We start from the raw sequence: 23,129 nt of genomic DNA, 5'->3' as shown, positions 1-23,129 counted from the left end.
AATTTAAATATAATTTTACACCTAATTGCAATCATAACATAGTTTAACTAAACGATATAAGAAAACAAAAACAAATTTTGAAAATTTTATGTTTCCCTTTTTTTTGCGTATTGTAATTTATAAAAGCATTTAATAATTGTAATTTATGAAGTTAATATATAAATATTAGTTTTTATTGTTTTTAAGTTAAATCATTTGTATGTATATTAATATTGCTCTCATTTAACAAACAAACACACACACACTAAGCAAAAAACGAAAATACACAAAACAGCAATAAAAAAAAAATAAAATAAGAAAAACTACTAACTACAATGTTTCATTTCATTTATGGAGTCACATTTCTCTAAAATAGAATTCAAGCGGAATGCTACTTTTTCGGACTAATGAATCACGATAAAGTAAAACCCCAAAGAATCCAAGATGCGTCATGCGAACGCTTCTCGCTTCAACTAAAAGGAAATACCATATATATGATAGATTACAAACTGATATATTTATTTTAACCGTTCTTTCAGCAAGAGTAAACAAATTATTCATAAAAGAAAATATTATGTTCAGTAATTTAAAATAAATTAGAGTTCGTCTCATATTATGTAAACTATACATATTTCTCAGATACTCGGATCTGAGACTTACGTTATTGGAAAACTATTAATAGTTGCAATTGGATGTCACAAAACGCGGTCGCTTAGAGCTAACAACTAGAGCTAACATTTTTTCTTTTTTGTTTTTTTGTTTTTCAATTTCATTCAGGTGAGGGACTCGCTACTCTGAGCGTTGCTTTTTGTTGTTATTTTTGTTGTCGTGACCGCCGTGACGCTTGCGTCCGAAGCGTTTGTTATTCTTGCCACGTGAGAAGTCACGACGCTTCTTCATGAACTCAATCGCCTTGTCTAGGAACTCTTTCTCCTCCTCTTCGGTCGCCTTACGCAGGGTGAGAGAGACTTCATCGTTGAATTTCAGCTTTAAATGGAAAAACAAATAAGAACTTCAAAGAAAATTATGATGTCTTTATGAGTGCATACCTTAGCGTCCTCCACTTTGGCAATGTATTTGTCGGCCGCATCCGCCTCCGTAAGACGTACAGAGCCCTTTGTGTCGCCCTTGTTGAACTCAATATAGGCAATATCAAAGTCCTTGACTTTTTCAAAAGCCTCGCGTATTTCCTCACGTGTGACAGTGTCTGGGGCTCCCTCGAAGACAACGATCGCGTTTTTAGGCAATTCAATTTCGGGCTCTGGTTTGGCCTCCTTCTTGTTCTTACGTTTTTCGTTCTTCTTTTGATATTCCTCCTGCTTCTCCTTTAGATAATCAATCTGCCACTTGCGCAGCAGCTCGCGTTCTTTGTAAGCGAGTTTCTCCTTTTCAAGGAATTCTTTGGCTTGCTCCTTCTTCTCGAATGTGACGAAAATGCTGCCCTTGAATTTGTACGACTTGGTGGGTTTGTCGTAATGCTTACGCATTGTCACATTGACAACCTTATCGTATGGGCTGACAAAATCGAGAATCTCTGACATTTGTGACTCCAATGGGAAGCCTTTAGCGTAAACTGTACGCTCCTGAATCTCCTTGCGACGCTCCTCGTTATGCTCAGGAACTGGGCGTTCGGGGTGACGACGCACACTCTGCTTGTCCTCGCTGACTTCCACGAGGCCCTCATCAGATTTGTTCAATGCATTCACAATTTCCTCGAAGTCTGTCGAGAGCGATGCCAAACGTTTGAATGTGACCAGCACTGAGAGTGGCACCCAACCGCCCTCGTTCTTTGTAATTTGTTCGCTAAGGAACTTATCACGATGCAAATTGGCATCTCCAAAGTAGTATTCAACTTGCCGAATAATTGCGCGCTCCTGCTTGCTGTTTTCGCCCGCCGGATTCTCTGTTTCATCTTTTTTAACATCACCATTTTTGCCGGCTTCGGACTCAACAGCTTCCTCAGCTTTCTTCTCCACTTCCTTGACTTCGGCAGTTACCTCTGCATTTACAGTTTCTTCCGCCATTGTATTTTATATTCCGTATCAAAATTATTTGAAGGAAAATGAAATGAGAAATGTGCTGCGGTACAAACACGTGTGCGGCAAGCGGCAATAGAGCTGTTGAAACGATGACACTATCGATAGATGACATAAAGCAAACAGAATTAATTAATCGATATAGATGGCTGTGAAAATGTTCAACACTGCTGTACCGATAATTCTGTTTAAAATTCAATTAGCGGTTCGTAAATCCAAATATGTCTTGCCCGAAGGCATGCTTTGACTCAACTCACAGAGAAGCATCTACATATAAATTCTGCATCTAAATGAGCCGATTGTCTGCAGCTGCTGCACTTTATATAGGGCGACCATTACTGATACACTAAGTCGCTCTCAAATGTTGTGCTCGGCGTGAAGACATGAGTTGAGCTTTAAGAGACCAATGAGAACACCCTCGCCTTCGTTTTACTCAATTACAAATACCGAATGAGTAGACATCTTTTCTCTGTCCTCTGTCTCTCTGCCTGCCTGCGTTAGTGATACTGAGCACAACATTTGAGAGCGACTTAAAGTTTGAGTAAAGGTCGCCCTATATAAAGTGCAGAAGCTGCAGCATTTCTTCAGTCGCCCATTTGGCTACACTGGTTCGTAAGGTCCGCTTAACTTCGTATTTGCTCAGTTCCCTCACTCTCAGGCTCGATCATATTAATATCAAGCCTCAAAGTCAGTGCTAATCGACTGGAGTGGACGGTTTGAATGGGAAGTTACTCCACACTCGACTTCTGTTGGCACCTTGTAATATATTATACAAAACGATAAATTAGTTTTAAATACATTTTTAATAACAATTTAGATTTCATCCACCAGGCGGAAACGTTGATGCTGCTCCTCAGGAATTACATTGAAAAATTTCTTATAAATAGTTTGACCTTGGCGACCAGCATAGTTTCGCTGAATCCAGGTGTGATCCCAGTTTGGATCAATGGGCTCACATGTGACTACAACTTTGCCATGTTCTATGGCAAATAATGTGCCATTACGCCCAAGTCCCACCTACAATAAAGGTTAAAATATTATAATTTTCAATGATATCAGTAATGGACAAGTTTACTTACGTTCAATCCGGGATGAAAGCGAGTCGTTAGTTGGGTGGCCAAAATGGTTCCATGGGAAACATAGTGACCGTCTTGCACTCGCCAACCACGATGTTTGGGACGCGGATGGCCCTTCTTGTTCCGCGTGCTACCGCCGGTCTTTTTGCTCGCGTTTCGTATTGTTGCTGTTAGGGTAGTAACGAAGTCAGGTAATTCGCTTAACATATAACATATTGTTGACTTACTTATGAGCGGTTGATCAGCCTTTAGGCATTGTAATGACAGCTTCTGCATTATACTAAACGACATTATGTTTGTTTTGCTTTTTGGTCGACTGTTTATGCAACTGAATAATAGTGTGGCCGGAAGACACTATAGAAAAAATACTATGTTATCGAAAATAACAGAATGTAAATACCGCACATAATCACAACCGTGAACAGTGTTGCACTACTAAAACACACGCATATAATTATCAAAAGCCGGCGGTGTAAATAAATTTGTTTTTGTCGGTTGAAATTATTACAAAACAATGGAAGGAACGCCACTATCCTCCAACACAGTAGCAGCAAGTGTTCAGATAAGTGACACTGCTCTTCGGCTCAGAATACGGGAGTATGCTCGCCAACAGCGAAAAGAATTGCGAACAAATACTACAGATGCACTGCGCTTTGGCTTGGGGCAGATCAAGGATAAAATTAGCGAATTGGAGAATCTTAGTATTAGAGATGTTCACGGAATGGCGAGTCGCATAAAGCGTCGTAAACATGCCACAAGCGAGGATATGTACCGGCTAAGCCATGCATTTTTGCAGGGTAACGAAAATATTAACGCCTTTGCTGGAGTGCAAGGAGCAACTCAAGTTATAATTAAGGAATTCACAGGTACCTATAGGTGACACCTCACAACTACATCCATCACTCAATATCATCCGCCAAATAGGTACACAGATGCAACGTCAAATTGAAGCAGCCGAATGCCTGTGCAACTATTCTTTAGGCGACGCACATGTCTGCGAGAAAATAACAACAATGGCCGGCAGCTACCTGGTGACGTTCTTGGACAATCAAGAGCCGCGGCTGAAGCGCAGTTGCCTTTGGACGCTGGCCAACATTTTGGCCACGTGCAGCAAGTCGGCCAGCATGTTGTTGCAAATGCAATTGGCCAGCAAATTGTGGAAATTGTATACACTGCCTGCAAGCGACACCCACGGCTATCAGGAAGATGCTGGCATTTGCTTGCATTTGATAGCCACTCGAGCAGCTGCTTCTATCAGAGAAGAGGATCGGCGTTACATTGCCGAGAACCTACACAAAAAGCAGTCAGGCGAAACTGCGGCCGAATATTATATGTATATTGTATTCCAGTTGGAGCTTGTTAACCGAGAGCGCGATTTGTGCGCAGCGCATTTTCAGCATTTGCTCGATTTTTTCATGGAAAATGTAAATTTTGATCCGAGCACAGTTGCCGGCAAGCTACGCATCGTTTACGGCGTGCGAGTGATCGCCAACATCTTTGCCACAGGTCCAGCCAATTGTCAATTAGAGTTGCAGGCGGACCAACTGGTGCACGCTTTGAATAAATTGTTTGCCTTGCGAGAGCCGGGTCTAACCCAGGATTTGATGCAGCTTCTAAAAAATCTAATCGGAGCTCAATTGTTGGACAATGAACTTTTGATGGAACACATTCGAGTCTATGCCTAATTAGCTTTTAAATATGATGAAATTTCGAACCAAAGTTCGCATGAATTAAAACGTTAACTTATGGGTTGTATATTATATACGAGTTGTTTAATGAATTTTAAATATGATGAATTTTTGAACTCAAGTTCACAAAACGAAAAATGTTCAGCTGGAATATAATAATGAATGCATTGCACTTTAAATTAAATAAAACAGTATTTTAATTGGCTGAGAACACCAGATGTATTTCTTATTCATGATGTCTGTAGAGTGTATAAATGAGTTTTGTATTTAGAGTTATATGATAATTGTTTCATAAATACTTAAACATTAGAGTCGAATTATATATTAGCTACACCAAATGAATGTTGGTATAGATATGTAGATACATATACGTCAGAGTTTCGTCACATAAATAACACAAAAATTAGAAAAATAAACAATGCACGTGTAAAGGGGACTTATCAGACTTAACGTTGTTACGGAATAAAATTAATACAAACTCAATTTCAAAATCTAAATTAGATATCGTCTTCGAATAGGGCAATAATACGACGCCTTTGGGCTTCTTCGTCCAGAGCATTGCCTGTATTGCACTGCCCATTGTGATGCATAACATTGTGAATTTCGAGCTCGCTCACCGCAGTGAATATCAAATTGCATTGGCAGCAACGGGCTGCTGATGTGGGCGTGATTGGCACCGGCGACTGCAGGTGCTGTGATGTACCAGTGGCTCGTTGCAATTTCTCCAGAAATGTGGCACGAGCATGCTCCTCGTGTAACGGTGCAGCAGTCCCTGCTGCTGTTGGAGGCCCTGTGCACCGAATTGGTATAGGTTTCTTTACTACCGGATTGGGCGTGTTTTGTGAATTGCGACTCTCGGAGCGCTCTATGGCGTATAGGACATTGTTCTCCGCTGTTATGGGTGTGTTACAGCCGCTCTTAAACTTAAGTAAACTGCTGCCGAAGATGGCATCGTCATTTGAAGATGGATAACTATCCCAGCATGTCGATGCCTTGGGTACGCTCTCCTTGATTGGCTCAATTTTCTCAGCTTTGTCGGTACTGCTGCTGCTGCTGCCATTGGTGATCTTAATCTGATTCAGTTTCTCAGCCAGCTCGCTGTCAATGGAATGTTCCTGCAACCAGGTGCACGTCTTGTGCAAAGCAAATATCATACGTCGAATGAACTCGTGTGGCGATACCATTTTTTGACGTTTTATCTCCTGCAGCCTATTTAGTTCAGCGATAAAGTTAAAAAATTGAAATTCCACACAATTGTCCAAGTGTAATTTATGCGAATCCTCGTGCATGTATCGCTTAAAACAGGCCGGGCACTTGCGCTCCTTCCACATGGGCTCGGGTATATTCACTTTGATGTCTCTCAGCTGTGCCTGTTCCATGGGATCATCCTCTTCGAAATTCGTTTCACTATAATTGTAGATATTCTTGTGCTTGCGCGACAGCGCATTCTCCTCATCGCTTGAGGTCACCGCCGCGTAGTCCTCCTCCTCACCAGTGCCATTCCCGCTGCCGGTCTGAGCGCTTGTCGATGGCATCTCCACTTTGACCTGAGTGCCATTTCGATGCTTATTAAATAGATCGTTTAAGTACCGTATTTCACGTTCACTGTTGCCGCTCTGTTGGGGCACAGTCTGATTAAGCAGCTGCTTGTGCACTTTGTCCGTTCTTTCAAGCTTGTTGTTCAGCAGGAGATTGTGCACTGGTCGTTGCTCCACATAGCGCAACTGTTCTGCTGTGATCAGTGCACTTTCCTTATCTGCTTTATCTTTTGAAGGTTTCTGTTCATATAGTTCGATTAGCTTGAGGCTGAGTGCATTTTTAATGCATTGTTCACGAAATGTTACGGCGTGCTTCAAATACGATATGCACAGTGCACAAATTACAGAAGGCAGACCGTCATCTGGCGAGATCTATAGAGAGTACACAGTAAAAGTTATATAGATTTCCAGTTTTTTTTTTCTCATTTTATTACCTTTAGTCCAGATGTTTCTTCGAGCAGTACATTAATTGGCTTCTGAAAATTGAGAAACTCATTTGTTGAGCCGTGCAAATACGTTGGTATCTTAGCAAATATATTATAGTCTGCGGGGCTGCTGCAAATGCGGCAAATATTTCCCCAATGTGTCATATTCTTTGTTTGCTTATTACTAATTTCTTAATACCGACGTCAACTAATGCTACTCTAAACAATAAAAAAGTATACAAAAATGTCGAGTGTTGCCCTATTAAAAAAAGCGATACTATTGTCAGTCAGCTGTCATAGCGTAACAGCCCTGTCTGCAAACAAGAAGAACAGATGATAAATTTCAAATAATCATTATTATTCTGATTGGTCTGCAATTGTTTAGATATAAAGAAAATAGTGCTTCAAAAAATATGATTTTTTTTAAATCAGAGTATTAAAGTTATTTAGCTTAAGTAGATATTGTGTTTACTCTACATCAATTTTTATACCGCCCCTTCGATACATCGAGAGGTCGATAGTTTTTACTTTGTTATTAGCATCGACAGCTTTGTGCAGAAATGAATAATGACAATCCAAATATTATATTTAATCCACTTATAAGCTCCATACAAAAAGTGGTACTCTATGAAACGCGGTCGGTAAGATTTGTGCAAGCAATAGATTGTATCAAGTAAATTGAGTTCACATTTATTTTCAGCGCTTGTACTTGGTGGGCAGCAACAACCGCGAAACCCGATTTCGCTTGCTCACCATCGATCGGTTGGCGCTTAACCGCTTGAGTATTGAGGAGAATGCAAACGAGTTCAACAACTTGGAGATACGCAGATTCGTGTCCTCTTTAACAGGGTCACCCAAAGTAACCTCCGCTTATGGAGTATTGGGCTTTGTTCGATTCGTCGAGGGCTACTACTTAATACTAGTGACCAAGCGAAAATGTTGTGCCCACATTGGCATGCACTTGGTGTACACCATCAAGGATACGGTGATGGTTCGCGTAAACGAGGTGACCTCACAGCGGCCTCCACATCCGCATGAGGAACGCTACAAACGCATATTTCAGAATATTGATCTACGCAGCAACTTTTACTTCTCTTACTCGTACGACTTGACCCGCACGTTGCAATACAATGAATCGGCTCCACGTTATGTTGGTAGCAAGCTAAATCTGGAACGGGACGAACCTTTGCCCGATTGGAATACGCTGACGAATAATGTGGCTCAGGTACACGAACGGGTTGACTACGCCTTTCGCAGCGTTTCACGCAAGCGTTTCGTGTGGAACGCCTACCTGCTGCAGCCGATGGAGGGCATTATGCATAAAGATTGGCTCTTGGAGGTCACACACGGCTACGTTAGCCAATCCTGCATTAGCATCTTTGGCAGGCATGTGAATGTTTGTCTCATAGCACGACGCAGCTCCCGCTTTGCTGGCACACGATTTCTGAAGCGCGGTGCCAACTTTAAGGTATGTAAGGGAATTTTAAAAAATGTATGGATCTACAATTGTACATATACTTGCAGGGCGACGTTGCTAATGAAGTCGAAACGGAGCAGATTGTCAGTGATGGACAACGCCTGTGCGCTTTCACTCAAATGCGCGGATCGATACCATCCCATTGGTCGCAGGACATCAGCAAAATGGTGCCAAAGCCGCCCATACAGCTGGACATCTGTGATCCGTATGCCCAAACGCCGTCACGTCATTTTGAGCGCCTGCTCTTCCACTACGGCTCTCCACTTATCATGCTGAATTTAGTAAAGAAACGTGAGCGGCGCAAGCACGAGTCCATTATTTCCAAGGAGCTGCAGAACAGCATAAAATATCTCAATCAATTCCTGCCGCCTCAGCATCGCATGAAGCACATACATTTTGATATGGCACGGCAGAGCCGTCTCAGCGGCGGCAACGTCATGGAACAGTTGGCCGTGCATGCGGCAAATATTATCCAGATGACGGGCATGTTTTATAAGGCGCATCGGGGCAGCGAGCTCAGCTTCCAGACGGGCATCGTTCGAACCAATTGTGTTGATTGCCTGGATCGTACCAACTCGGCCCAGTTCGCCATTGGAAAGTGCGCTCTAGGCAATCAATTAGAGCGTTTGGGGTTTGTGAAGTCAGCCAAGCTGGAGTTTGACTCGGATTGCGTGACCATGCTAGAGCATCTGTATGAGGAGCACGGTGATACCTTGGCTCTGCAGTATGGCGGCTCACAGCTAGTGCATCGCATCAAGACCTATCGCAAGACGGCCGCTTGGGCGTCGCAGGGCAACGATGTAATGCAGACTCTGAGTCGTTATTACAGCAATACATTCAGCGACACGGAGAAGCAGCAGAGCATTAACTTGTTTCTGGGACTCTACAAGCCAAAATGTAAGATAAGTCCTGTTCGAGTTCTACATTTTCACTTATATATTCTACTACTTGCAGTAAATCAGCCGATATGGGAGCTTCAAACGGATTACGATATGCACAATGCCTTTGTGCCGAGCACATCGAACGCTTCAATTACGGATTGGGTACGGCATAAGGTGCGCGAGTGCTTGCCCTTCCCCTGCGCAGACAAAAACAAGCTGGTCAAGGAGCTGTTTCGAGTGCACAGCAATGGGTTGGAGATGATTGATGCCTACTCCAATTACCACCAGTCATTCAAGTGGACAGATCTTAGCGAGCACATCGAATTCGAGATCAGCCAACTTGCCGCGCGATATATGCCCTCAAGCCGCACCAACTATAGTCCGTTTCAGCGTCAGATACAGCCGTCGCGTAAGGCCCGACAGAATCCATCGATGACTGGCCAAAGTTCGACAGGTTCCATGAATAGTAACTCCTCCAGCTCTAATGAGGGCGAGGACAGCTCCAGCGATGAGGATCTCAGTGCCAGCTTTGCCGAAAAGGAGTCCAAGCAAACGGAAACAGCTGAGCCGACACCATTCACACTAGCCTCAATGCTGCCTTCCATGGAGCAGGTGTATGGCTGCACCATCAGTCCGCCACCCAAACAGAGCATGGCCATCTACAAAAAGTACGTGCAAATGGGCAAACTGTCTAGCGGTGGCGCACAGCCAACCCAAACGGCAGTTGCTCAACGGGAACAGGAGCATGCCAAGATGATGCGAGGCATCACACTTCGTCCGCTAAGTAACTACGGCACCGATTCCTATCTCAGTGTACAACCGCCAACCGTGCCCGCCGAGAGTCAACTCATTTATGCCGAATACTGCAAGACGCCGCGGAACTTCAATGCGGTGCCCAAGTTTGAAGAGTCTGATTTGTGGAATCGTTATGTACAGCAGCTTTAAGAGTGCTTCAGTAGAAAATTGTCATGGAACTATTAAATTGGTTTCTCGATAACCTGCGCGTTATCCGACACTAAGTAATAGATATGTCATCCCTTAGTTACAGCGAATAGTATAAATGTAATGTGAGCCTGAGCCCAATGATCAAAAATAGGAATACTTTACTAAACGTCTGTGCATTCGTGTGACTGCAAATAGTTTTAAGAGTCGTTATGTATATAAGAGCTACGATTTTAGGCGATAAAGATAAAGAGTTCGATCTTGAATTCGTCAAATGTAATTGTTTAGTATTAATTTTTCTTAAGATCAACAAACTTTAGTCTCAAAGATTTTCAAAAAGTAATGTAAGCTTTGTATATACATTCTATAAGACGCATTCTTTAATGTCTAAAAACAAGTAAAGCCTGATGTATAGCATATATATTTCCCTAACTACATATTGTTATTAAACATATTATTTTCTTAAAAAACAAGAAACAAGCTGTATTATTTAAATTAAATATTATTGTGTTTATTGCTTGCAAATTAAAACAATTTATGTATTAAAAATACTCAGAGAAGGTGTTAGCAATTGAACAGGAAACAGGACGCTTTCGGCTAGGCCAAAGTCTACTTCACACTGTGCTCATCTGTCGCTGGCTGCGTCGCTTGCTCCTCATTCGACTGGTACGTGTACTCAGTGTGAACGCCGTGTGGCTCTGTATGGGATGCATGCATGGCATTGTAAGCTGTCTTCTGGCTCGGCTTTATAGTTGGCTTGTAAACGTTGCCCAGCTCCTGCGCCAGCATATACTGCTCCTGCTCCGGATAGTCGTGTTCGCAGTGGTGCTCCCCACAGATCTTGCACTCGTAAATATTGGGACGCAGTGTAATTTTAATGCGCTGTGAATATTAAAATGTTGTTAAATAGATTACAATTTAATAAAATTATATAAATCAATGGCAATTTCTCACCTCCCAGAAGGTGTCGCCGCTGCTGCGCATGAAGTTGATGATAGCATAGCCTGGTATGCAGACCAGGGATAGGGAGGCGAACATCCAGCCAATGCCGTAGGCCCAGTCTGGATAGGTGTAGCGTCCATTGTGATACGTGGGCTCCTTATAGTTGATCAAGCTCAGTATCCAAATAGCCTGGAATACACCGAATCAGAATAGTTTCTTTGCAAATCCCATTTGGCACTCACAAATAGCAAACAGGGTCCCAGTACCAGCCAACAGGACTTTAAATAGAACGACGGCGCCTTTCCCGTCATCTGTTTAACATTCTTCGAGAGTCGCCCGGTGCCGTAGAACCAGGCTATGGCAATCATCTGGCAGAAGGCCAGAAACATAATCGTCACGGAGGCAGCATAGTGATCCATTAGCTGGAAGTAGTAGATGCCGCCCTGGATGATGTTCGGCAGTCCAAACAGGCACGCGATGACGCAGACAAAGAGCACCACAATCTCGTGGTAGCCCAGATGCCGTTTGATCCACCGCGGGAAGCCGTCCTGTATGGATGTGACCACCACTTCGACTATGGCAAACTGTGAATTGAGGCCCAGACACAGCAGCATGAAGAAGAACATAACTGCCCACAGCTGGGCATATGGCATCTTGGCCATTGCCTGGGGATAGACCACGAATATCATGCCCGGTCCATCGCCAATCACATCGCGCACATTCGTGTTCTGTTCCAGCGCGAGGTTGCCCAGCGTGGAGAAGGCAAATATGCCCACCAATAGGCTGGTCCCCATATTGACCAGGCTCACCGAAATCGTGTCTCGCAGTATGTTATTGTTGTACTTGTTGTAGCTGGCGAACGAGATCATCGATCCGAACGTGATGCCCAGCGAGTTGAAGTTCTGCGAGGCCGCATTGATCCACACATTCGCGTTCTTCAGCTCCGACCAGTTGGGCCGGAAGAAGAAGCGCAGGCCCTCGGCCGCGCCCTCGAGCGTGATCGCCCGGAACATGAGAATAATGATGAGCACGAAGGGAAACGTGGCCGTGAAATAGCGCACCTTGGCCGACGATTTGATTGACTTCCACGTGGCAAAGTAGACCATCAGCCAGGCACACACGAGGCAGGCGAACAGCTCCCAGCGCATCATGCCCGGGTACTCCAGCCCGGCGCTAATCTGCAGCACTTTATTTCTGCATGCGAAATATTATCATTATAAAAGTACTCTTCGGCTCTACTCGTGTTACATACTCAAAGAACTCCTCGGAGGGCGTGCGAGAAGTGTCCGGCGCAGTGGTATTCAGCTCCTTGCGCTGTGGCACCCAGCAGTCGGGAGTGTTCCATCTTGAATGCAGGGATTATTATGTTTATTTAGCATACACTTTCGTACAGTGCCACGCCCACTCACCTGTTGTTGCAGTCAATCCACGGCATTTCCGTTTTGAACGATGTGAAAAAGTAATAAATTGAATAACCTATTATGACGCTATAGTAGGTGGACATGAGAAACGAGACAACTACGCTGGCCAGACCGGCACCTGCAAAGAATCATATTGATGTCTTAATTATATGTTTAGGTATACCTGTTGGGTTTAGATTGTGCTCGATCTGTCAATGCTCAACTTCTTGAATGGGAGCACAGACTGTGGAATCGAATGTGATATATAATTTGTATTTGCTTTTCTGCAAATCTATTTCGCTGTAAGCTAAGGATTTCAGACTGCAGCACGCATGGAGAGTTACATTTTGGATTGTAGTTGAAATTCAGACCAGTTCACTTGAATCACTTGTCTAGACTTGGACTCATCTGCATAATTGTAATTGGCCGCGTGCCGCTGCAGCCAATTAAAGCCATTTGTTGCCAGTTTGTTGGCTTAGACATGTCTATTAATATTTATTAGCTCGCATCTGGTTGCAGGTTTGACGTTTGACAGTGGGCGTGGGCGAGCTCCAGTGTGGGCGTGCCAAGGCTGTTCTATTGGCAAAATATTGTAAACAAGAGCTTTGCAAATATATCAAAATAATGCTGTTTGTTGAGATTTATGAGTGTGTGTGGCCTTTGACTGCTTTTGGTTTGCGGAGCGAGTGTACGGTGTGGTGCGGGTGGTGCGGCATCTCACAAACGCTTGCAAGACGCGTACGTATATCGCTCAAAACATTTCCGTTTCAGTTTCAAGTTACACTTTGCCTTTTCACGCCAGCCCCATACAATGATACTAACTAATTAGCAAGTGTCTCGGCTCAGTCGAATGTGAATTTCAGCTGTTACAGCAAATGGAGAACGCAAGTGCTTCAGTTTCACTGCAAGCCGAGCAAGGCTAAGCAGAACAATTATTTATAATGTTTAGACAAGGCATATTGTAGGGGATGTAGAGATCGCTTGTACTCAAGTAATATTTATATTTGAATTGCTAACAATGAAACTAAATAGTCGGGAACAAGGTATACGTCCGCTTATAAATAGGAGCTTACGACTCAACAAATTTATTAAAGTGTGTGTTTTTAGATCAATTTTGCAAGCTACTTAACTTTTCTAGTACGTATCATAAAAACTAATTTGTTATAGGACAATAAATTCAGAACTCTAAAACTGCTAACATTGGGACAAGAATATTATTTTCTATAATTTAATTTAAAAGAAAAAACATATAGGTATATATAATAAGTAGCTGATGATAGTTTACTCTTTATAAATCATATAACAGTATTTTCAACATTCAACAAAACATCTGTATATTTTGTCCAAAAATCTCAGCACTTCCATCCGCAAAAGTACAGGGTATCTTTGCACATGTTTTTCAGCATCAGTTTTCGGCTGTTTTGTAATTTGTAAGCTCAACGCGCTGTTGGCCAACTATTTGTATAGCTCTAACTGCATGTATTCTGACATTGATAATGAACTTTACCAGGCGGCGCCCATATTTGCGTTGTCATGGACACATAGGCAAATCTCATTTGGAGTTTTGTTTTCGCTCCATTGTACTATCTTGTATTCATATTTTTGTGAATGCCTTTTTTTTGTTTGCTAATTAACTAGGCGGAAAGAACATTTCTAAATTTAGTTACTCCAAGCGCGGCAGCGTGACGCATTCGCACTGACCTATAAAGCGTGTAAATATCTCAGCGAAATGACGCAATGAGTCTCAATTCTATGATATATGACAGGGAGCGAGCTGTTCACGAAATCTTAAACGGATTTGTAAATTTTTAAGAAGAGAGAATAAATGAAAGACAGAGAGAGAGAGAGAGAGAGAGAGAGCGCGAGAGGGATATTACTCATACGCCGCATGTTGCATCGATATAGCAGTTCCAATTATTTTGTCAGACAAACTTATATAGAATACATACTTATCTTATCGATGAATCAAACAAATTCTATACGATAAGTACAATCATCGTTAGTGTCATTATCTTTACAAATTTCGTTTGTATATTAAAGTTAAATTTCAAGTAGATATCTTAAAAGCAGCGATAATTTGGCAGACAAGAGATTACGAGACTTACCCTTAAATAGGGGACAGAGCTGACCCAGCGCACCGATGGGACCTCGGCCCGTGTATTGGCCCACAGATAGCTCCATAAACAGCAGCGGTATGCTGCATATGAAGAGTATTATGCAATAAGGTACTAGAAACACGCCTGCAATTACAAATAGCATAGAGAAACGAGAACAGCTAAGTAAGCAAATTAAATTAATTATAAATATTTGAGATCAACAATTGCAAATGTAAAAAACAAATAAACAGCTACATATGAGTCTATATAATGTGTATCATTTTATCCAGTTGTCAAATGTCGCTTGCCTCATTATACATATCTCTGTATCTGTGTGTGTGTGTGTGTGTGTGTATAATGCGGTTGAGAAATGTAAATGGGGCCTCTGGCTTCTGAGAGTGAGAGCGTGTAAATGAAGATGGACGTAGCCCCCGCCAAGTGGCTTGCGTGCCTTGGTAGTGCAAGGGGGCTGCCATGGAGGGAGGCGGTGCTCCACAGAGATGTACAGATGACAGTGACCGCTTTATTTTGTCGTCGGACTTTCATAATTTTGCGCTGAGCTTAAACAAATTTTAATTTATGACTTTGTTGCGTTTCCAGCGGAAATGTCGCATAAAGCGCGAAATTCTAAAAAAAAAAAAAAAATAAATACAAACAAAATGCCTCCAAAAATGTCACATGGAATCAAAGTATATGCCGAAACTTTTCGTATGCCCCACTTGTTTCCGTTTCTTTAAGCTTATTATTTAGTGTGAATTATAATATTGAGTTCTAAATGTTGGCAAATGCATTTTTTTATGTCAATAAATGGAACTACAGTACACACAATAAATAATTAAATAAAATAAAAATCATTTTATAAATGAAGTATAGCGAAACCTCCTTTATGTGTGTTACACTTACCGCCTCCACTTTTGTAGCACATGTACGGAAATCGCCAGACATTGCCCAGACCCACCGAGTAGCCAATGCAGGCCAAGACAAACTGCATTTTGTTGGCCCAGTGCTGTTGGCGCGGCTTCAAATGGGCCGCCTCGTCCGACATGTCCATGAAGCTGTCATCGTCATCGATGCCGAGCGGCCTGTGAATGCAGGGAATACGCTCGATTATTGTCGAACAGGCAGGCATGGGCATAAATTAGGCGTATCTATCTATCTATATATGATTGTTCGCTTTTCCTAGTCATTTGCATGCTGGCCACCCAGGCGCATCTAATTGCTGTCAACACTCGCCCTCTGTAATGCGGCATTGTGTGTGGCACCCGGAGCCCAGACAATTGCACTGATTACATGACCATCGACGCGACACCAACCACACGACCCCACAGCTAGCATTTCTGGTGTGTCAAATGGTTTAATTGTAGTAATCACATGCCAAATGCAACAATAGCTCTCTACGAGGTGCCAAATGCCAGTGCATTGTTGTTGCATGATCAGAGATTAGGGGGTGTGTTTGTTCATACATACATATATGGGGGGAACGTTAAGTCGTTTGCTAGTGCAAATTGAAAAAATGAAAACAATTTGTGATCTTCAAATATTGAGTGAAACTTTTCATTTTAAATACAATAAATAGTAATACCACGATAATAAATCTTGGATATACTTAATAAAGCATGTCATTCTTGACGTATATTAATTCCCCTTTTCAATGACTTATCATGCATGTTACTATCGAGTCATCTATTAAAATGAAATTTCAATGCCAATCATTGGCAAGCTCTACAAACTCGTCAAATAACTTTCCCTAAAGACACAGAGATAAATTTGGCTTCAACTGCCAAGTCCAGCCAATTCTATATCTTCAATTTGAATCAGTGAATCGGTTTTTTGACATTCTGCCCAGACGGCGACCAGGTTTTCGTTTGTATCTGAACTTGTCACGTTTCTGCCGAAACCCAATCAATCCATTCCATTTCAAATGGACAGCAGTTCCATATTTTATGTCAATTTTATTTACAACAGATTCAGATTCATTCAAACTGATCCCATAAATAAATACAGGAATCGAACGTTATCAAGAAAAGAGTAAAAGAAAATAAAAACGGTCTTTGACACGTGCCGCCTGATATACATTATGCACACAGAGAATATAAATAAATTGTATAAATTATATAGTCTCGGGTCGAGCTTGAGCAGGCCACTTATCCATTAAATACACGTTAATATTCAATCAGCGGCGATTCGCTAATGAGCAAAGCAAACACAATTCAATCATAATGGGCCATATAAATGCGAATCGAAAGCCATTAAGCACTTGGTCGAACATCAAATGGCACGATTCACGTCACGTATGTTACATAAGAGCTAGGCGCTGAGGGTCTTACACTTTGGCCACGCGATTGTAGCGGAAAAAGGACTGCTCCGAGTGCTTGGATGACTGCGCATCCAGATCGTTGCGATGGGGCATCGTTGAAGCGTTGAAGTAACTTGAATCTCTCAGGATATATGTGAGATAATAATTTACACTAGATAAACGTTATCCATGTAGATTGGAATTCTTGATTTTTTCAACACTTCGCGCAGGATTCGATGCGATGAGGCAGCTGTGGAACAACTGCACCGATCGTGGGTTGCCAACTAACTAACTGAATGGCGCCTCTCGCTGTCAGCTTGGGGCTAATCTTGCGAATCGAACTATTTGTGATCCGATCTACATGTAAATTGATCGAGTCAACAGTTATACTTTGCTACTTATGTAGATCTATTGATCGCGTTAAGGAACATTTACTTTAAAAATAGCTGCGATCCCTCCCAGCGATGTTCACGTTTCGTGCCAAAGGCATCATGTGCTCCCCACGCATAGATGGTGTTAAAATTCCATTATTTACTAACACTGTGCGTGTATGCGTGTATGCGTATGTGTGTCTGTGTGTGTGTGTGCTTAGGCATGATAACATTTGCTTTTTATGCTTCGGTGTGAAATGGTGCCAAAATTTGCAATGAATTTTAAGTGTTTTATGCGGCCGTCAATTGGCTTGACAAGGGGCGCGTTTTTGAATCGCTAATGTATGCTGTCTATATGATTATATATAATGTGAAAAGAGATCAAATCTGACTTGAGCGATCACTTAAATAAAGAGAATGGAGCAATTGTTGGTTAAATATGTATATTGAAATGCTAGCATAAATCTGTCTTGACGATGGGACAGCTCGAGTAAAGGATGGACTCTGCTTAATGTCGTGCAATCTAGTTAAACTTGAATTAAATTGAATTAGTAAGACTATGGAATGCTCAGAGAACTGTTAACGACATGATTCGCTGTACACAGAGATCAGAACAGTTCAACGACATGGAATCTGAGGAATAAGTAGCATAATTCGGAGGGACGTAGTATACGAATGAAATTCCCTTTGAAAATCGATTTGTTTTTCCTTTCCTTTCTTGGGTACAACAAATCGATTTAGCTTGCCAAAGTAGATGACTTAGCTATATAGGGATATATATATATATCCTTCATTGGTTTATCAATAGACAGAATTTTGACAGCTTTCTTACCACTTCTCTATTCTCATTAGATATCCTGAATTCATACTCGCTCCTCTATTCACACTTATCTCGTTTCAACTTACGGCGGCGTCTGTGGATTGACCATATCGAAGAGCTCATTCGCTGTGGTTGGCACACGACGTATGACCAGCTTGCGTCCATCTGTGGAGCCAATGCCAATGGAGGCCAGCGAGCGCACCGATGTGACGTCCGAGTAGATCTGATTGCCGGCCAGCTCGTGGAAGTGATAGGAACTGCCGCTGAGCGAGGACTGCGGCTGCATGTAGAGCGGATTGGGCGGCTGCAGTCCGCCAGTTGCGGCCGAGCTGCTGGCGAGATTGCAGCTGCTGTCGCTGAGGCCAGGCAGGTAGGCTATGGGCGTGGCATGCAAACAAATGTAACACTACGCGTCCTCGATGGGCGATCCTCAAGTCTCAACTCACCTGATACAACAGACCGCATGCTGCTGTGGTGGCTGCCCAAGCGCGAGCGCACATCGTAGCTGAGCGGCTGAGCTGTGACCGCCAGTCCATCCAGGCCGGCCATTGTGGTGGTGGTGGTGCTGGTTAGTGTTGCGGGCGTATACTGTACCACTGGAATGGGTGGTGCGCCGGCAGCGGGCGCAGCTGCCGTGTCATAGTCATCTATGGTAAAGGTAACCGTTGATGTGGATGTCGTTGGCTGCTGCTGCTGCTGCTGCTGCAGTTGCATTTGCTGCTGCAGCTGTGCCGGCTGAATCACATCCGAGCTGGGCCGCGACTTGACTGAGGCTTGGCGTAGCGGCTGCTTGTGCATGGCCGCCGACATGGCCACCAGCGATGTCGTGGAGTTGGTCTGTCGAAACGGCAAGTGCGGCGCCCCCGCAGTGGAGCTGACCGGCGTCCCGGGCGTGGCTGGTATAATGATGTACTTGGGTGCTCGCACGGACGGGCCGCGTATGAGCCGCGTCTGCTCGTCTCCATCTCCGCAGCTCTCGGCGCCGCTGTCCGACAGTTGGCTGAGCCGCATCGGCGCCAGCGCTGTGGGCGGGTTGCGTTTGGTTACGAGGTTCAGGGCAGTGGGCGAGGAGGCTGTCTTAGCCAAAGTCTGGCGATCGCCCTTCGGGGCGCTGCCTGCATCTTGATCTGCCATTTTGGCAAATGGTTCTTGCTGCTGTTGCTGTTTCTCTTACTGTTGTTGTTGTTGTTGTTCTTTCGGATCATAAAATCATGTTTCTCCTATGTTGCTTCTGGCTTGCACTTGTTTGTTCGGGCTGCTGTGGCTGATGCTTTCATGTGCCTATTTATCATTTTAATGCTCATAATTTGTAGCTGGTGCCGCACAACTTGTTGTTGATAAAGCTCGTTGTTGTTGTTGTTGTTGTTGTTGTTGTTGTTGCGGTTGTCATATTTTTAAATCACATTAAAACCTTGAACAACACAATGCCATTATTACTATGCTTATTGTCGCTGTATTTGTGTCTGGCTCTGTGCGTGTGCCCCAAAGCTTTTAAATCACAATACAATAAAATAAAGAGAAAACCAAGAGATGCGATTTCTCTTTGCTTAATTTCATTCTTCTATGCTTTACATAATCAGCTTTAATGGGATTTTAAGCTTAGAATTAGATATTATTTACTCCATACAGCATTCTTTAAATATGGAATTCAGCGAGATAAGCTCAGATATATATACATATATCCTCTCATATTCGAAATCTTAATTAATGTCATGTTGTATTTAAGTAACTTCCATTTTCCCAGCTTTGAGAAAAGTAATAAAGTCTATTACAATTAATTTTATTTTTAATAGATAAATTATTGTAGATTATCTATGCCCACAACAAATTATTTGTTGAATGAAAACATTTTGAATATTTTTCAATTTGAGGGGCTCCCCCTGCCTTCAGCCTTTCAAATACTTTGAGCTGCTAATATAAAATTCGAAAAATAATAGATGTAGAATAATAAGAAAAATTAAAAACATGTACATAAAAATTAGTCGAGAAAGCAGTTAAGAAAATTTTTGTTTGATTATTTATGACAAAAAAAATATATATATAAATATTTCTCAAAAAAACAATAAAAACGTAACTTTTATGTATATAACAAATGCGGTTGAATAGAATAACTTTCAAACTTTTATAGCAATACAAATTCGTAGTTTTTAGGCCATGAAATATGTTAGATTATCATACCTTTTTGGGTAAGCTTTGAAATAGTATATTTGTATTCATATATTTTCTAAACTTTATGTTTATTTCCTAATTTGCGAAACACCTGCAAAATTTTACACTCATAATTAATCATGCGCATCACCTTTTTCCTTTTGTCATCTGAGCAATTAAGCAAAATGTTTTCATGATATTTACTTTTGAATATTTATATAAATAAACAAACACATGTGCAGTGTATCTTGTGCCAGTTTTGTTTTCTTTTATATTTTATCATTGTGACATGGAGATAAACACTCCTATCTGACTGACTGACTGACAGAGTGGCTCTCACACTTCAGATCGCCAACAAAGCTCGCACTTCACTTGCATAACTGTATCTTATCGAGCTGTGATAAAGGTCACCCCCACCCCCTCTGCAATGCATTCGGGAATACGATTGTCTAGTGTTTGCTTTCTGGTTAAGGGCCCCCTCCCCTCGCTGATAAATTCCAGCCGCACGTCATAATCCATGCGATGATCAATGCGTATGGCGCTATGCTCCACTGACTCTTTGAGCGGGCGCAAAGGTCATTGAAATGGGTTCAGAATTATTAATTACGCATCTTATAGCGGTATATAACTGCTGCTACTACTACAACTACTACTATTGCTGCTATAGACAACAGACAACTCGTATGCATTGCACATGTCACTTTATGGGGCTTCGTTGTAATAGAACAGCCCCAATGCCCGACCATGTGATATGTAAATTTTATTCATACACATTTTTATGAGCGCAGCTCAGTAATGCTCTATGCATGAGTTGAGCTCTCAAATTTGCTTAAAACTATTTTTTTTAACTACTCGCATCTTTATAATTATTTGGTGATGAATTATTTTAAAAGTAGTCTCTTGAATCCATTTAAACAAGGCTGCATAGGTTTGCCTACGCTCAATTTTTATTATATTTTGGAGCATTGACCTAATCGGTAAAAGGAGGCTATTCGATTTATTAACTAGAAATTTTACAAGTTTGCAAACTTAGCCAAAGCTAGTTTATTTAACAATAATTTATAGCCTTTTCCCTTTCCATAAATTCGTTTTATTTATTCTCCTACTACAGCTATTTTGGCATGCTTGAAATGCCTTAAAAAAAATTGGTGTAGAGCAAAAACAATGTCTAAAATATACTCTCTTGATCTCCCTCTCAAAAAGCCATTCCAAAATGGGAAACAAATCTGTTGGAAATAAATCACGATCTTCAAGGTATCTGCTAGTCGAGCACGATCGTTTAGAGGCCTCATAATAAATTTGATATTCTCTCACGCTAAGATAAGAAATAAATGTAGGAAATGCGCTTTTCTGCCTACAATTCTGCTGTCTAATTTGTTATCTGATTCAATTTGTATTTTTATCTATAAATAATAAAAATATTGAGGTAATCATCAACGGCTAATGATTGCATTTATGTTCGGCTCCCGATATACTTAAATAGATTTCAATCTATATTCAAATATTAAATAGTTAAATTTAAGCACACAACTGTCGTGTTAATGAAACCAGAGTATATATGTAAATGGCAAATACTCAAGGAGAAAAAAAACTTTGAAAAATATATTATAGATTTTCCATCAAACAACGTAAAGTGATTTCCTATAAATAAGTTTTGTGTGTTTTCTACACTGCTGTTGTTGTTTATCAGCAATAAAAGTAACAATAAAGTAAAATATTTATACATTTTTTTTTTCACTTTTTGGCATTGGTTTAGCCCGAGTCATAAGCAAAACTTTCATAAACAAAACAGCAAAAATAACATACGTCAATAATAAACGCCAATATTATTAAAATAAATTTCATCTGTTGCTGTTGTATGGTAATTTAGTAAACGCTTTGCAGTGATTTTTTGTCTCATATTTTATTTTATTTGTAATTGACTCCACTCAAATTTCATTCATGCTGTATTAGTGGGCACTACAATAGGCCCGACCAGCTCTATTTCAATTTTAATCATAATTCATAATCTTAATAACATAATCAGCACTTGGCACGATATTGTTATAATCAATTACCCGCAACGCGCAGATAACGCTGCGTATACGCGATGCCGGTGCCCCAATTGGAATTTAAGCAGTTTTAAACAGTTCTTGAAACACGCATTTGTGTGCCAAACGTTGCTCGCATTCACGATTTATGTACGACGGCGACGCGTCACCTCGCCACGTCTATCCAATCGTCGAACTATAATGCCGCCATATACTATGCGCCCGTCGAGCCGCCGTTAAAAACGTGCAAACACGCGCGCTGTCAAATGTCAACTGATCCACGTTCGCGAATATCGTTTACACTTGGGCTTGGACGCCAGCGACTCACGGCCCGCGGCTCACGGCTCACGGTTCACGCTCAGCCGATCGTCCATTTGCCCGCTTGTCCGCTCGTCAGCTCGTCCGCTTTACTCTCTCGTTCGCTCACCCCGGCGCCGTGAGCAAGCGGGCGAGCATTTGCGGTTTTCGGTTTTGGTTTTTGTCGTACGCTCGTTTATGCTTTCCGGCGCGGCATCTGATAGTAGGCCACAGCAATCACAATAAACAGAGGCGCTTGCTATGATAGACTGCGATATACTCTGGAGGCAATAGTTTTCGTGTAAAGTAATTCATTTTAGGCTACCTCAAAACATAGGCTTCTTATTTAATTTGAAGCTTATTCAACTTACTATATCAAAATATCAGTAGACCAATTATTATAGCTTATTCGTATCACATAATTCTGACACTCTTAATACACCCCTTTAGCCATGCTCAACAGGGTATCACTTAAACTCAACTCAAATGCAGCTAATATGCGGCTTATCCTCCAAATGGTTTCATAATTTTTTTTTTTTTATCATGCGACAACGAAGAAGAAGCTATAATTTCAAACAACCAAAATTGATTCTTGTTTCATTCTAGCTTACTTTTTGCGATCAGCTTTAGATAATTGCATTTTTTATCACTGTCTGTCGCTAACAGACGCTGTGATAAGCTGATTAA

At 41.8% G+C, this 23,129-nt stretch overlaps 6 protein-coding genes across 8 annotated transcripts; 2 read left to right on the top strand and 4 right to left on the bottom strand.

Moving 5' to 3' along the window:
- Nucleotides 1-470: 470 nt before the first annotated feature.
- Nucleotides 471-2,117, bottom strand: La (La autoantigen-like). The gene is made up of 2 exons (XM_030385179.2): nt 1,029-2,117; nt 471-966 (listed from the first exon to the last, which is right to left on the bottom strand). Exons 1-2 carry the CDS (start codon nt 2,001-2,003, stop codon nt 769-771), a joined length of 1,173 nt encoding a protein of 390 aa, XP_030241039.1. The 5' UTR covers nt 2,004-2,117; the 3' UTR covers nt 471-768.
- A 682-nt stretch (nt 2,118-2,799) lies between these two features.
- Nucleotides 2,800-3,477, bottom strand: mRpL27 (mitochondrial ribosomal protein L27). The gene is made up of 3 exons (XM_018098967.3): nt 3,319-3,477; nt 3,095-3,258; nt 2,800-3,032 (listed from the first exon to the last, which is right to left on the bottom strand). Exons 1-3 carry the CDS (start codon nt 3,380-3,382, stop codon nt 2,829-2,831), a joined length of 432 nt encoding a protein of 143 aa, XP_017954456.1. The 5' UTR covers nt 3,383-3,477; the 3' UTR covers nt 2,800-2,828.
- A 19-nt stretch (nt 3,478-3,496) lies between these two features.
- On the top strand, nt 3,497-4,900 carry LOC108649887 (uncharacterized). The gene is made up of 2 exons (XM_089258649.1): nt 3,497-3,961; nt 4,020-4,900. Exons 1-2 carry the CDS (start codon nt 3,606-3,608, stop codon nt 4,774-4,776), a joined length of 1,113 nt encoding a protein of 370 aa, XP_089114775.1. The 5' UTR covers nt 3,497-3,605; the 3' UTR covers nt 4,777-4,900.
- A 291-nt stretch (nt 4,901-5,191) lies between these two features.
- LOC115562935 (uncharacterized) lies at nt 5,192-6,976 on the bottom strand. The gene is made up of 2 exons (XM_030385177.2): nt 6,752-6,976; nt 5,192-6,689 (listed from the first exon to the last, which is right to left on the bottom strand). Exons 1-2 carry the CDS (start codon nt 6,905-6,907, stop codon nt 5,277-5,279), a joined length of 1,569 nt encoding a protein of 522 aa, XP_030241037.1. The 5' UTR covers nt 6,908-6,976; the 3' UTR covers nt 5,192-5,276.
- Nucleotides 6,977-7,227: 251 nt separating this feature from the next.
- FIG4 (polyphosphoinositide phosphatase FIG4) lies at nt 7,228-10,078 on the top strand. The gene is made up of 4 exons (XM_030385176.2): nt 7,228-7,383; nt 7,443-8,210; nt 8,267-9,116; nt 9,174-10,078. The coding sequence occupies exons 1-4, from the start codon at nt 7,303-7,305 to the stop codon at nt 10,043-10,045; spliced, it is 2,571 nt and encodes an 856-aa protein (XP_030241036.1). The 5' UTR covers nt 7,228-7,302; the 3' UTR covers nt 10,046-10,078.
- A 450-nt stretch (nt 10,079-10,528) lies between these two features.
- ine (solute carrier family 6 member inebriated) lies at nt 10,529-22,453 on the bottom strand. 3 transcript variants are annotated; one of them, XM_030385156.2, is made up of 10 exons: nt 22,173-22,453; nt 18,414-19,455; nt 18,054-18,342; nt 15,384-15,562; nt 14,490-14,624; nt 12,394-12,523; nt 12,237-12,329; nt 11,227-12,178; nt 10,997-11,173; nt 10,529-10,924 (listed from the first exon to the last, which is right to left on the bottom strand). In XM_030385156.2, the coding sequence occupies exons 2-10, from the start codon at nt 19,099-19,101 to the stop codon at nt 10,652-10,654; spliced, it is 2,916 nt and encodes a 971-aa protein (XP_030241016.1). In that variant the 5' UTR covers nt 19,102-19,455; nt 22,173-22,453; the 3' UTR covers nt 10,529-10,651. The 3 variants fall into 3 exon arrangements, with proteins under 3 accessions (XP_030241016.1, XP_089114773.1, XP_089114774.1); XM_089258647.1 differs by having other exon boundaries at nt 18,414-19,378; XM_089258648.1 differs by having other exon boundaries at nt 18,414-19,378; nt 22,184-22,453.
- Between the last annotated feature and the right edge of the window lie 676 nt (nt 22,454-23,129).

This window comes from Drosophila navojoa, chromosome 3, assembly GCF_054131105.1.
Source record: "Drosophila navojoa isolate 15081-1374.11 chromosome 3, UAZ_NAV_1.0, whole genome shotgun sequence".
Lineage (NCBI taxonomy): Eukaryota > Metazoa > Arthropoda > Insecta > Diptera > Drosophilidae > Drosophila > Drosophila navojoa.
Note: the sequence above shows the minus strand (reverse complement) of the source record. Positions and strands in the feature narration are given on the sequence as shown.

Excerpts from the sequence above, each read along its gene's own strand:
- ine (XM_030385156.2), bottom strand. The coding sequence starts at position 19,101 with ATGGCAGATCAAGATGCAGGCAGCGCCCCGAAGGGCGATCGCCAGACT. Across the intron at positions 18,343-18,413 it reads CATGCGGTCTGTTGTATCAG|CCTACCTGCCTGGCCTCAGC; the intron begins GTGAGTTGAGAC and ends CCACGCCCATAG. Across the intron at positions 14,625-15,383 it reads GTGCTACAAAAGTGGAGGCG|GCGTGTTTCTAGTACCTTAT; the intron begins GTAAGTGTAACA and ends TTGTAATTGCAG.
- mRpL27 (XM_018098967.3), bottom strand. The coding sequence starts at position 3,382 with ATGTCGTTTAGTATAATGCAGAAGCTGTCATTACAATGCCTAAAGGCT. Across the intron at positions 3,259-3,318 it reads GGCTGATCAACCGCTCATAA|CAACAATACGAAACGCGAGC; the intron begins GTAAGTCAACAA and ends CTACCCTAACAG. Across the intron at positions 3,033-3,094 it reads GCTTTCATCCCGGATTGAAC|GTGGGACTTGGGCGTAATGG; the intron begins GTAAGTAAACTT and ends CCTTTATTGTAG.
- La (XM_030385179.2), bottom strand. The coding sequence starts at position 2,003 with ATGGCGGAAGAAACTGTAAATGCAGAGGTAACTGCCGAAGTCAAGGAA. Across the intron at positions 967-1,028 it reads CCAAAGTGGAGGACGCTAAG|CTGAAATTCAACGATGAAGT; the intron begins GTATGCACTCAT and ends TTCCATTTAAAG.
- LOC115562935 (XM_030385177.2), bottom strand. The coding sequence starts at position 6,907 with ATGACACATTGGGGAAATATTTGCCGCATTTGCAGCAGCCCCGCAGAC. Across the intron at positions 6,690-6,751 it reads AAGAAACATCTGGACTAAAG|ATCTCGCCAGATGACGGTCT; the intron begins GTAATAAAATGA and ends TACTCTCTATAG.
- FIG4 (XM_030385176.2), top strand. The coding sequence starts at position 7,303 with ATGAATAATGACAATCCAAATATTATATTTAATCCACTTATAAGCTCC. Across the intron at positions 7,384-7,442 it reads TACTCTATGAAACGCGGTCG|CGCTTGTACTTGGTGGGCAG; the intron begins GTAAGATTTGTG and ends ATTTATTTTCAG. Across the intron at positions 8,211-8,266 it reads AGCGCGGTGCCAACTTTAAG|GGCGACGTTGCTAATGAAGT; the intron begins GTATGTAAGGGA and ends ATATACTTGCAG.
- LOC108649887 (XM_089258649.1), top strand. The coding sequence starts at position 3,606 with ATGGAAGGAACGCCACTATCCTCCAACACAGTAGCAGCAAGTGTTCAG. Across the intron at positions 3,962-4,019 it reads ATTAAGGAATTCACAGGTAC|ACAGATGCAACGTCAAATTG; the intron begins CTATAGGTGACA and ends CCAAATAGGTAC.